General features: G+C 38.0%; 1 protein-coding gene across 3 annotated transcripts in view; it reads left to right on the plus strand.

The window, feature by feature from the left end:
• Positions 1-4,058, plus strand: part of LOC306652547 (uncharacterized protein) — a 69,142-nt gene extending 65,084 nt beyond the window's left edge. For all 3 annotated transcript variants that reach the window (XM_079125379.1, XM_079125381.1, XM_079125380.1), the window contains one exon: positions 2,358-4,058. In XM_079125379.1, coding sequence (XP_078981505.1) covers positions 2,358-4,009 — 1,652 coding nt within the window. In that variant the 3' untranslated portion in view covers positions 4,010-4,058. The remainder of the gene's footprint in view (positions 1-2,357) is intronic.
• The last annotated feature ends 8,527 nt before the right edge of the window (positions 4,059-12,585 follow it).

Below are 12,585 nucleotides of genomic sequence, written 5' to 3' on the forward strand. Positions count from 1 at the left end.
AAGCCCCCAACAAATGTTGCCATTAGGTCATCAACACAGGGGGAGAGGCTTGCCAGTCCTTCACATTTCACACCCTGGGCAAAGCAGTAGGCTGACCCAATGGGAGTTCCAGCGGTCTGCACAGCAAAGACCAAAGCCTTTCTCTATGACTCTCAGGTCATCTGCTGGCTTTGAAATGGAAGACCCCAGAGGGCCATACTCTCTACTGGAACTGACTTGGTAGCTCCCTGTTTTAGATTTAATTCTGTTAGTCAAGCTTTTTGTTTCGATCTGTGTCTTGTAATAATACTTTCATAATCCAATAGGTTTTGAAAGTGAACTCACTATTCCAATTTGTAAGTTGTATTCTGTATTATAATTATTTTTCTTACTTTGCTTTCTGTTTTATCTTGTGGTTCATTGCTTTTCATAGTGGCAATCTTTCATTCCTCTCCCAATTCTTTATATATTCTATAGGTACTTATAATCCTCTTTGCTCAGCCTCTCCCATGTTGCTTGGATGGTTTTGCACACCATGAATACCTCTTTTAGAAACTTTTCCTTAAGAAATTCTTTACATTAACAATTTCTGCTTGTTTATATTAACAATTTTTGTCTGAATTTAGCTCTTGAAACTTTCTTCAAATGGTTATTTATTGCTCTTTGGGTAATTTGTAACTCCCTATGCTGATGTTCAATTATTAATATTTCATTGTATTACTTTGATTAAGCCATGCTTTCCTTTATCTTTTTGTGCTGTAGTATTTTTAATTGATTTTTTCATTAATAAACCAGTCAACAGTAGATTATATAGTTATTCTGGAAAAAAGTATGGAAGTTTTTAAATAAAGAATGAAATGGCAAGTACACTGGTACTTGCTTGCAATCCCAGCTAACTGGGGGCCATTAAAAAGGATTTCAAGTTGGAGGCAAGTTACAGAAATTTTGAAACACCATGTCTCAAACAATTTTCAAAGGACTTGTGTTGTAGTTCAGTGGTATAGCACCACTGGGCTTAATCCCAAGCACCACACATAAAAATGACCTTGTGATCCAGAAATGCCAGTGTTAAATATGTGTCAATAAGAGATTAATAAGCATGTTGAAGAGAGAGATTCACTATTGTGCTCAGTGCAAACATTGTTCTCAATATTCAAGATATGGACTCAACTGTGTGCTCATCAATGATCAAATGAGTAAAACTGTGATATTTATACACTATTAAATTAGCTAAAAAAAGAAATATATCATTTAAATTGACATAGTATGAATGTGCAAGACTGCATTAAGTGAAATAAGGCAGACACAGAAAGTCAGTTATTAGGAACATTTGACTTGTGGAAGTCAGAAATTCAGGGAGTAGAATTGTGGCCACCAGGTCCTGTGTGTTGTTGACTGTTGGCATTTTGTTAGAGTCTACAAATTTTTATATTAATGGGTAAAAGAAGGTCAAGTGTTTTGTTGTACCACATGGTGAGTGTAGTGAATTATGTTCCTGATAAATATTAAAAGACTGAATGCAATACTTTATAAGCACAAAACTGATAATTGTATGAAATATGCATGTGTTAATTCATTTCATTTAGTTATTTCATCGTATATATATATATATCATGATGAACTTAGTAAATACACAAAGTTCAATTTGTCAGTGAAACAAATCAGCAAATAATACACAGAAAATAAAACAAAAATTCTTAGTCTTGATTGCCATGTGTTGACTTCATCCAAGTAATATGGACATAGGCTGTGCAATGTTTTTATTGCCTCTCAAACTTTTTTTAATGGAGAATCTTCCAGATATAAGTGCATTTTTAAAATTAAAAATTTTTCCATGTGTCTTCTTAAGAATCCATAGCCTCTTTACCTTTGTTGAATATATGTGGTATTATCATCTAAAATCTATGTTATTTTCAGGTCCCTGTGTCATGATAGACAGAAAGCAGATTTCAGATGTTCTTCAAGAAAGCCACAATTGTTTGTGTATGTTTCTTATTTCCCATATTCTACTGAGAGTGAATGTAGCTGGTAGAGTTTTCCTTTTGAACAATGCAATGTTACAGAGGAGAAAAGTCTGTGGTAGATAAAAGTAACATATTTCCTTCCCACTACTATATTACTCTCCTTAGTAAGATACTCATCTTGGATACTGTGATCTGTACAATAGTTTGGGTAATTTTTACAATGTTAATTTGTCTGTACATTTTTATTTAACTTATATATTTCTGGAGTAATAATAATGACTTTGAATTTACTAAACTGCTAGCCTGATGATGTCCTGACATTTCTATGATTTCATATGTTATGCATGCAATGTAGATAAAATAAATTCATTCCAGTCTAGTAAGTAAAATAATTTTTATTTTGACTTATTGCAGTCATGACTTCTCATCATACCCAAGAATTTTCACCAGACCAGAGCATAAAACATATATTTCAAAAAATGATAAATGGAAAATATGGAAATTGTGACCTTGACTATTTAAAACAATGGAAAATATTGAAAACTGCAACTGAGAATGAACATCAGAAATCATATTATCAAAAGTCTGCCCTTACACACCACCACAGAATTCATACTGAGGAGAAGTCCTATAAATGTAAAGAATGTGACAAAGTTTTTAATAAAAAAACACACGTTATTGACCACCAGATAATTCATACTGTGGAGAAGCCCTACAAATGTAAAGAATGTGACAAAGTTTTTAATCAAACATCAAGCCTTACTCACCACCAGAGAACACATACTGGAGAGAAGTCCTACAAATGTGAAGAATGTGACAAAGTTTTTAGTGAAAAATCAAACCTTATTCACCACAGCATAATTCATACTGGAGAGAAGACCTACAAATGCACAGAATGTGACAAAGCTTTTAGTAAAAAAGCACATCTTATTTGCCACAGCAGAATTCATACTGGAGAGAAGCCCTACAAATGTGAAGAATGTGACAAAACTTTTAAGGCAAAATCACACCTTATTGACCACCATAGAATTCATACTGGGGAGAAGCCCTACACATGTCAAGAATGTGGCAAAGCTTTTAATCAAAAGTCAAGCCTTACTCACCACCTGAGAACACATACTGGAGAGAAGCCCTACAAATGTGAAGAATGTGACAAAGTTTTTAGTGAAAAATCAAAACTTATTCACCACAGATTAATTCATACTGGAGAGAAGCCCTACAAATGCACAGAATGTGACAAAGCTTTTAGTAAAAAAGCACATCTTATTCACCACAGCAGAATTCATACTGGAGAGAAGCCCTACAAATGTGAAGAATGTGACAAAACTTTTAAGGCAAAATCACACCTTATTGACCACCATAGAATTCATACTGGGGAGAAGCCCTACACATGTAAAGAATGTGGCAAAGCTTTTAATCAAAAGTCAAGCCTTACTCGCCACCTGAGAACACATACTGGAGAGAAGCCCTACAAATGTGAAGAATGTGACAAAAATTTTAGTGAAAAATCAAGCCTTATTTACCACAGCAGAATTCATACAGGACAGAAGCCCTACAAATGTACAGAATGTGACAAAGCTTTTAGTAAAAAAGCACATCTTATTTGTCACAGCAGAATTCATACTGGAGAGAAGCCCTACAAATGTGAAGAATGTGACAAAACTTTTAAGGCAAAATCACACCTTATTGACCACCATAGAATTCATACTGGGGAGAAGCCCTACACATGTCAAGAATGTGGCAAAGCTTTTAATCAAAAGTCAAGCCTTACTCACCACCTGAGAACACATACTGGAGAGAAGCCCTACAAATGTGAAGAATGTGACAAAGTTTTTAGTGAAAAATCAAGCCTTATTTACCACAGCAGAATTCATACAGGACAGAAGCCCTACAAATGTACAGAATGTGACAAAGCTTTTAATAAAAAATCAAGACTTATTTGCCACCAGAGAATTCATACCATAGAGAAGCCCTACAAATGTAAACAATGTGGCAAAGCCTTTAATCAAAAATTATACCTTATTAGACATCAGAGAATTCATACTGGAGAGAAGCTGGACAAATGAGAACATTGTACCGTTCCCATAAGGATGAGTCAAAATTTATTCCAAACCAGAAAAATAGTAGCAAAGAGAATTATCTAAATGAAAAACCTGTGACAGTGTGACAGTATCTCCAACAATTGATAATCCCTTATGCAGTACCTTATTTTATTTACAATAAAAAGTTTAAGAAGTAAAGGTTTTTTTTTTTTTTTTTTTTGCACATAAAGGGTTTATTTTAAGTGTTTTAAGGATAGGATAGAGTTACATCATAATTATAAAAATTACTTACAGAATTAACAGATTTATATTGTGTACACTTCTAAATACAGAGAATAGGGAACTGTCTACACATTGTATAAAATAAAATTAAAATTAAAAATGAATTCAAGCTCGAATGATGAGGTCATTTACCTAGTTTTAAAATGTGAACACGAAGACCTCTGAACTATACACATTCATTCAAACTGCACTAATGATGGACAATACAAGGAGCACAGCATTTCCAAGGAACCACAGTCACTTCCACCATAATTAGTCATAATAATTGCTCCTGTTTTGTCTTTGGAGAACTTTCATTTTTTTTTTCAACTAATTGCAAGTTTTATTATCTAATTATGTTTGGGTAAGAGCTATAAAAAATAAGCATAATGTATTGTAAGGGTGTTTATCAAAGAAACAGTACAAAAGAGACACATATGTGACTAGTCAGATGATTTTGAGTGTTTGAATAGAGATAGGAAAAACGGCTATAAAGAAATAATTTAATCCAACATTGAGCTTTTGGCTACAGATGGCTTCACAGACATTGTTGATAAGTCCTAAAGGAATGAATAGTGTTTCGGCAACAAAGTAAGAAGCAGAAAATGTGTTTTGGTATCAAGAATGTAATGAACAAAGGCAGAGTTGCCTGGCAATATGCTGACCTCCTGGGTATGAGTCTTAAGTAAAAGTTCATGGTAGGAAGTAGTGCAGAGGTAGGTAGGGACCAGGAAGAGGGTCATAAAAATATTTAAGTAACATAAGCAGATGTGTACATCAGAATGAACATGTTGGGCTATGGGGCAGGGTGCAACGGAGGTGTGCCAGACTGTAATTCCTCAAACCTAACAGGTAAATGATTTCTCCAGCATTTCTCATCTTAGCTGATGCTAACGCTGACCTACCATATCCCATCAACCTTCAGGTCTGTTGATCTTACCTTTTAAGGTATCTTGTGGGACCTTCTCACCATCCCCACTGCCACTGCCATAAATCAATCCCTTGTCTCCTGAGCTTCCCACCAGCCTCCTCTATGTTCCCCCGCTCATGGACTCCCCTTTTTTCAATTCACCACTTCCACTGCTGACAGTGATGTTCCTGGCAGGCAAAGTTGCTTTATGTCACTCCTCCACTAAAAATCTTTCTTTAGCTGTCATCATCCATACAATAAAAACTGAAATTCCATCACATAGCTGTTTTTTTTTTTTTTTTTTTTTTGAGTTACTGGGGATCGAACCCAGGGCCTCGTGCTTGCAAGGCAAGCACTCTACCGACCGAGCTATCTCCCCAGCCCCCATCACATAGTTTATAGGAACTTTCACTTTAGGACTGATCCCTTTGTCCCACCTCCGGGAACCCATCTTGGTGCTCTATACTTGAGCAACATGGTGGGTGCCTCATTGCAAATGCCAAGTTTTCTCAGTCTCTGTGGCTTTTCACATGCCATCACCTCGACCTTGGACACCATCTTTTCCTGCCCCTCTTATGCATCTAGAACTCTGTCACATGTGAAGTCTCAGCCTAGGGGGCACCTCTTCTGTGCAGCCTTCACTGACCCCTTCAGGTACTCTTGGATAAGCTGACTTTGGGGACTTGTGCAGCATCCATTTCATTCCTTTGTTATCAAAATAATTTTCTTGTTTCTTTTCTCACATGTTGGTGTACTCTCTGCATCCAATACCTATCATGGTGCTGGCATATCTTTGATGCTCAAGAAATATTTAAGAGAAAAAGGAGGGAAGGGTGGGAAGAGGGGAGAGGGAAAAATATAGGGAAGGGTAACAAGAGGGAAGGAAGGAAGGAGGAAAGGAGGGAAGTAAAGAAGGGAGGGAGAGTGAAGAGATGAAGTTGAAACTGTAGGTGGTGAGCCGCATAAGGCTGGTGTGATCTGGGCCTCCATTTTCTCAGAGCAGCAGGGCTGATCTCCATACAATCCCAGAGATTGATTTCAGAAGGAAAAGCAATAATTCGAAGTATAGTTCTTTGACAGAACAACTCCGATTGCAAAATTGTACAATTGTTGCTGAAAGCTTGCTCCTTGTCTGTAATGCCAATCCAATAATGAGGACATGGTTTTGAGAAAAAGGAAAAAGAAGGTTTATTGCTTTACTAGCAGAGGAGAAACACAGGAACACTTGTCCCAAAGTCTGTGATCCTAACTTTCATTTTTTAAGACAATCAGTTTAAGAGCATTTTCAGGCACTACAATTTGTGACAATCAGAACAGTCTTCAAATGGGTCTACAGTGTTCAGAGATTCAAACCCGGTGCACTTTGGGGTTTGGCACATAAAACAATAGAAATGAAATCTGGTTTAGAAGTAACTGATTTTTTAAAGAATGCACAGTCCCTTCAAATGCTGCATGACATATACAACTGGAAAATCACCTTCTGTTGGCACTACATTAGCTTCACCAGTGCATTTTTATCCCACAACCACTAGAACAGCACAGTAAGCAAATATACAGGAAACTGAAATAAAATAAAGATAAAGAAAGAAAACAAAACCTAAATATATTTAACATCAATTTTAGTTATTACATTGAACATTCTACTTAGAATAGAGCATGCAAAAAAGGATGGTCAGCTTTTATGGTTCTCTGAAGTTTTATGTGGCAGCCTGACACACATGCACACACAACACAATACTAGAGCAGGTAAATGAGAAAGGCCAATAAATTTTATACATAGTCATGTCTTGTGTTTTCACAAGTCCCATGAAAATTTTGGAAATCAATGTTGAATTCCTAGAACAAGGAACCAACATTCAGATACCAGAAAAATGCAAGCAATGCATACAGATCTGAAACATGAGCCTAGAACGAAGCCCAAGATAAGTGGGCTTGGGAGCAGAATTAGTCACAGAGTCATTAAATGTGGTATAAGCCACAAAAATAAAAAAAATTAAAAAATGGGGAAAAAAGTGGAAAAAACAACCAAAAAACAAACAAACAAAAAGACTCCTTTCCCTCAGCCTAAAGGCAACAAATGGAACATTGATTAAAAATATTATCTTCATCATTATCATCGTGTTGCATTTCTCTAGAGACTGGGAGATTGTGGGTATATTAAAGTCGCTAAAGCAGCCTGCAGAAAATACCACAATGCAAGTCATTAGGTAATGCTAGAAGCGTTTCAATTGACCCAACCCTCAGAATAGTACTTCAAAAGGAACTTTATTTTCCCACCTGATGTCACTGCACCACATTCTGCACACTGTGAGTGCTGGACACACTTGCAGACTTGTGCCACAAATGTCAGTATGGGCTCGGGGAGCCAAGTTCAGCTTTGAGATTTACATGCAGGGGAAAAAAAGCACATCTGCAGGACAACACCTGCTCATACACGCACAGAAATCATCTATGACTAGGGTATCACAGTGCTTTCAGAAGCTTGTTCCTGGCTGCCCGTGGTGAAGCCCTGAGCACAGGCCAACTCAGCCAGGGAGAGAAGAAAACTGAGGTACTGTGTTCACATGGTGAGCAGTCATTACCATCCAGAAGCACAAGACACAAGCCCTCGTGAGGGCCAAAACGGGCATCGAGAAAACCATGCGTTGTGAGGCTACGGAATGATTTCTAACATCAAGAACAGCCCCAACAGAGATCATTCGGGACCCTCAAAAACCTCTGGTGTTTGGCTGACAGCATGCACGTGTAGGTTCTGCCCCAACCACAGGTTAAGTTTCCACAAGAGACTGGTTTCACGTACTACCTTCTCCTGGCTGTCAAACCACCAGGTTCTTTCAACACAAAGGGAGAATAGCCATCTGGCTTACCAACCAACCACATTTGTGATTCTATTTCAGTGTCAAACAACCTTGCAAGAAGAAACCATGAAAGGACTCTGTGGCGAAGGTCTGCTATTACACCCACAAGCCAACACAGATGACTGGGCCTTCTACGGTAACACATCACTGACATGCAAACCCCGAGGGGTCAATGAAGGGAATGAACCCACATTAAACAGCACACCTGGAAGTAAGAACAAATACCACCACAAAAGATGTCAAGAGATTAAGCTATTATTTGTCCAGACATTTTTTGAGGGGAAAAGCAGGAGGGAAGGGACATGAAGAGGCCTTCTGACCATCCTCAATTATTGTAATAAAAATTAGAAAGCCCCAGAGAACTTGATAGGAGGCAACAAGGCCATCCTTAAAACTTACACTTCTAATACAAAAACACTGTTCTTCCAGGAACTTACCACATACTCACAAACCATTGATGTACTGTTGCCTTTTTTAAAAAAATATTTTTTTATTGTAAACAAATGGAATACATGTTGTTTCAGTTTGTACATGGAGTAACAGCATACCATTTGCATATTCATAAATTTACATAGAGTAATGATGTTTGATTCATTCCATTATTTTGTTCCTTCCCCCCACCCCTCCCACCTCTCTTTTCCCTCTATACAGTCCCTCCTTCCTCCATTCTTGTCCCACTCCCACCCCCCATTAAGTGTCATCATCCACTTATCAGTGAGATCATTCCTCTTTTGGATTTTTGAGATTGGCTTGTCTCACTTAGTATGATATTCTCCAATTTCATCCATTTGCCTGCAAATGCCATAATTTTATTATTCTTTATAGCTGAGTAATATTCCATTGTATATATATATTTCACAGTTTCTTTATCCATTCATCAATTGAAAGGCATCTAGGTTGGTTCCATAGTCTGGCTATTGTGAATTGAGCTGCTATGAACATTGATGTGGCTGTATCTCTGTAGTGTGCTAATTTTAAGTCCTTTGGGTATAGGCCGAGGAGTGGGATAGCTGGGTCAAATGGTAGGTCCATTCCAAGATTTCTAAGGAATCTCCACACTCCTTTCCAGAGTGGCTGCACTAAATTGCAGTCACACCAGCAATGTATGAGTGTACCTTTTTCCCCACATCCTCTCCAACACCTATTGTTGCTTGTGTTCTTGATAATCGCCATTCTAATTGGGGTGAGATGGAATCTTAGTGTAGTTTTGATTTGCATTTCTCTTATTACTAAAGGTGTTGAACATTTTTTCATATATCTGTTGATTGCTTGTACATCTTCTTCTGTGAAGTGTCTGTTCATTTCCTTAGCCCATTTGTTGATTGGATTATTTGTATTCTTGGTGTAGAGTTTTCTGAGTTCTTTATATATTCTGGAAATTAGTGCTTTATCTGAAGAGGCAAAGATATTCTCCCACTCTGTAGGCTCTCTCTTCGCATTGCTGATAGTTTCCTTTGCTGAGAGAAAGCTATTTAGTTTGAATCTATCCCAGTTATTGATCCTTGCTTTTATTTCTTGTGCTATGGGGGTCCTGCTAAGGAAGTCCGATCCTAAGCCAATAAGTTGAAGATATGGACCTAGTTTTTCTGCTATAAGATGCAAGGTCTCTAGTCTGAATTTCTTGATCCATTGTGAGTTGATTTTTGGGCTGGGTGAGAGATATGGGTTTAGTCTCATTCTGTTGCATATGGATTTCCAGTTTTTCCAGCATCATTTGTTGAAGAGGCCATCATTTATCCACTGCATATTTTTGGCACCTTTGTCTAGTATGAGAAAATTGTATTTATTTGGGTTTGTGTCCATGTCCTCTATTCTGTACCATTGATCTACCTGTCTGTTTGGTGCCAATACCACGCTGTTTTTGTTTCTATTGCTTTGTAGTATAGTTGAAATTCTGGTATTGCGATACCCCCTGTTTCATTCTTCCTGCTAAGGATTGCTTTAGCTATTCTGGGTTTCTTATTCTTCCAGATGAATTTCATGATTGCTTGCTCTATTTCTGTGAGGTATGTCATTGGGATTTTAATTGGAATTGCATTGAATCTGTATAGCACTTTTGGTAGTATGGCCAATTTGACAATATTAATTTTTTCTATCCAAAAACATGGAAGATCTTTCCATCTTCTAAGGTCTTCCTTAATTCTTTCTTCAGTGTTTTGTAGTTTTTATTGTACAGATCTTTTACCTCTTGGTTAGATTGATACCCAAGTATTTATGTTTTTTTGCGTCTATTGCAAATGGAGTTGTTTTCCTCATTTCCCTTTCAGCTGTTTCATTGCTTGTGTATAAAAATGCTGTAGATTTATGCGTGTTGATTTTATAGCCTGCTATTTTGCTGAAATTCAATTGATGAGGTCTAGAAGTTTTCTGGAGGAGGTTTTTGGATCCTCTAAATATAGAATCATGTCATCCGCAAATAGTGACAGCTTAAGTTCTCTTTTCCTATTCGTATCCCTTTAATTTCTTTAGTCTGCCTAATTGCTCTGGCTAGAGTTTCGAGGACAATGTTGAATAGAAGTGGTGTGAAAGAGGACATCCCTGTCTTGTTCCCATTTTTAAAGAGAATGGTTTCAGTTTTTCTCCATTAAGAATGATGTTGGCAATGGGCTTAGCATAAATAGCCTTACAATGTTCAGGTATGTTCCTACTATCCCTATTTTTTTTCTAGTGTTTTCAGCATGAAGGGGTGTTGTATATTGTCAAATACTTTTTCTGCGTCAATTGAATAACCATATGATTCTTATCCTTAAGTCTATTGACATGATGGATTACATTTATTGATTTACGGATGTTAAACCATTCTTGCATTCAGGAATGAACCCCACTTGATCTGGTGCACAGTTTTCTTAATATGTTTTGGATTACGGTTTGCCAATATTTTGTTAAGAATCTTAGCATCTATATTCATCAAGGATATTGGTCTAAAATTTTTCTTTCCTTGATGTCTTTTCCTGGTTTGGGTATGAGGGTGATATAGCTTCATAGAATGAGTTCGGTAGGGTACCCTCCTTTTCTATTTCCTGGAATACTTTGAGAAGTATTGGAATGAGTTCTTCTTTGAAGGTCTTGTAGAACTCGGCTGAGAATCTGTCTGGTCCTGGGCTTTTCTTGGATGGTAGATTTTTAATGGCTTCTTCTATTTCATTGCTTGATATTGATCTGTTTTAAATAGTGTATGTCCTCCTGGTTCAGTTTGGGAGGAGCATATGTCTTGGCAAATGGGGAGCTGCAGCTCAGGGGTGGACGTGGTTAGCTGGAGGTCCTGGAGACAGGATGCAGTTGGTCCAGCAGTGGTCCTGGAGGTCGGGTGTGTTTAGTGTGGTTTTGGGATCCAGGAGGCCGGGTGCAATCAGTTGGTCTGGGTTCCTGGTGATAGGGCACAGTCAGTTGGTCTGGGGATCCTGGCAGCAGAGAGCAGTCAGGTGATGTGAGGCCCCAGAGGCAGGGAGTGATCGGTTGGGCTGAGGGTCCTGGAGATGGAACTCAGTCAGACCAGGGGTCCTACAGGGCCTGGCTGTTGTCTCAAAATGGCGGCAGCCACATGTAATCAAACCTGCATGTACTGTAACCGTGAACTTCCAGGCAGCAGCAGGCAGCTGGTTCTCCACTGGTGGTCTGTGGTCAATCTGCTGGCAGCTGTCGGACGATCAGGAGGTGAACCTCGAGCGTTGGGTGATAGATAGGCTATACTGTTGCCTTTTAAATCCATGTACCAAATTTAAGATTACTGGTGTATAGAAATAACAAACCAAATATGCCTTCCAAAATGCACCTATATTATACCATGTGAACCAAGGACCTGGGCTTTGCTAAAATATTCATGATTAAAATGTAAACAAAAAAATTTTTTACAAAGGCTTAATAAATAAAGGCAGCCTTTTAACCAGATTTCTCACCAGTTTACCAAATTCTAATGTAGGTCATTAACTGTTCATAAATGATTCATTTCTGGACTTATGGTTTAAAAGCCTCCAGATTGAAAAGGTGCTCTGAATTTCTGACTTTCAAAACAACTTGAACATCCCTATGTACTTCCTGTGCCTCAATTTAATTTTAAATAAGAGCAGGAATATCATAAATATGACGACTTAGGTCAACAACTCCTGTTAAACTGGAGAAACAGTATCACCCCCCCATCCCAATCCACAAGGAAAGGACTGCCAGTGGCGCATGTGTGTATGTGCCACCTCTGTGTGTTGTGTACATTATTATACACGTGGGCACCACAGATACAGAGAGAGACAAGTAGATATAGGTACATATATCTCAAAAATACCAAACTATGCTTGCATTGTGGCAGCGGAATAAGACAGTGTTAGAGTGAAGGGGGAGAATGATTAGAATCTATTACAGATTTAAATGACTATAATCTAGCTTAATTTTTTACCAAACTTTCCTGTACTCCCCTCCCACAGACAGACAGACTTACAAGAGAAGGAGTCCTCCTTACCCAAATGCCTTTGTGTTCACATCAATCTGTACTATTCAGACAACAACAGTTCTGCTGGCAGAGATTATGGGTTCGCAGGGACATTTAAAGCCTTCATTAAGCTGGAAAGCAATCAAGTCTT

The sequence above is a fragment of the Sciurus vulgaris genome (assembly GCF_902686455.1).
Source record: "Sciurus vulgaris genome assembly, contig: HiC_scaffold_272_arrow_ctg1, whole genome shotgun sequence".
NCBI classification, from domain to species: Eukaryota; Metazoa; Chordata; class Mammalia; order Rodentia; family Sciuridae; genus Sciurus; species Sciurus vulgaris.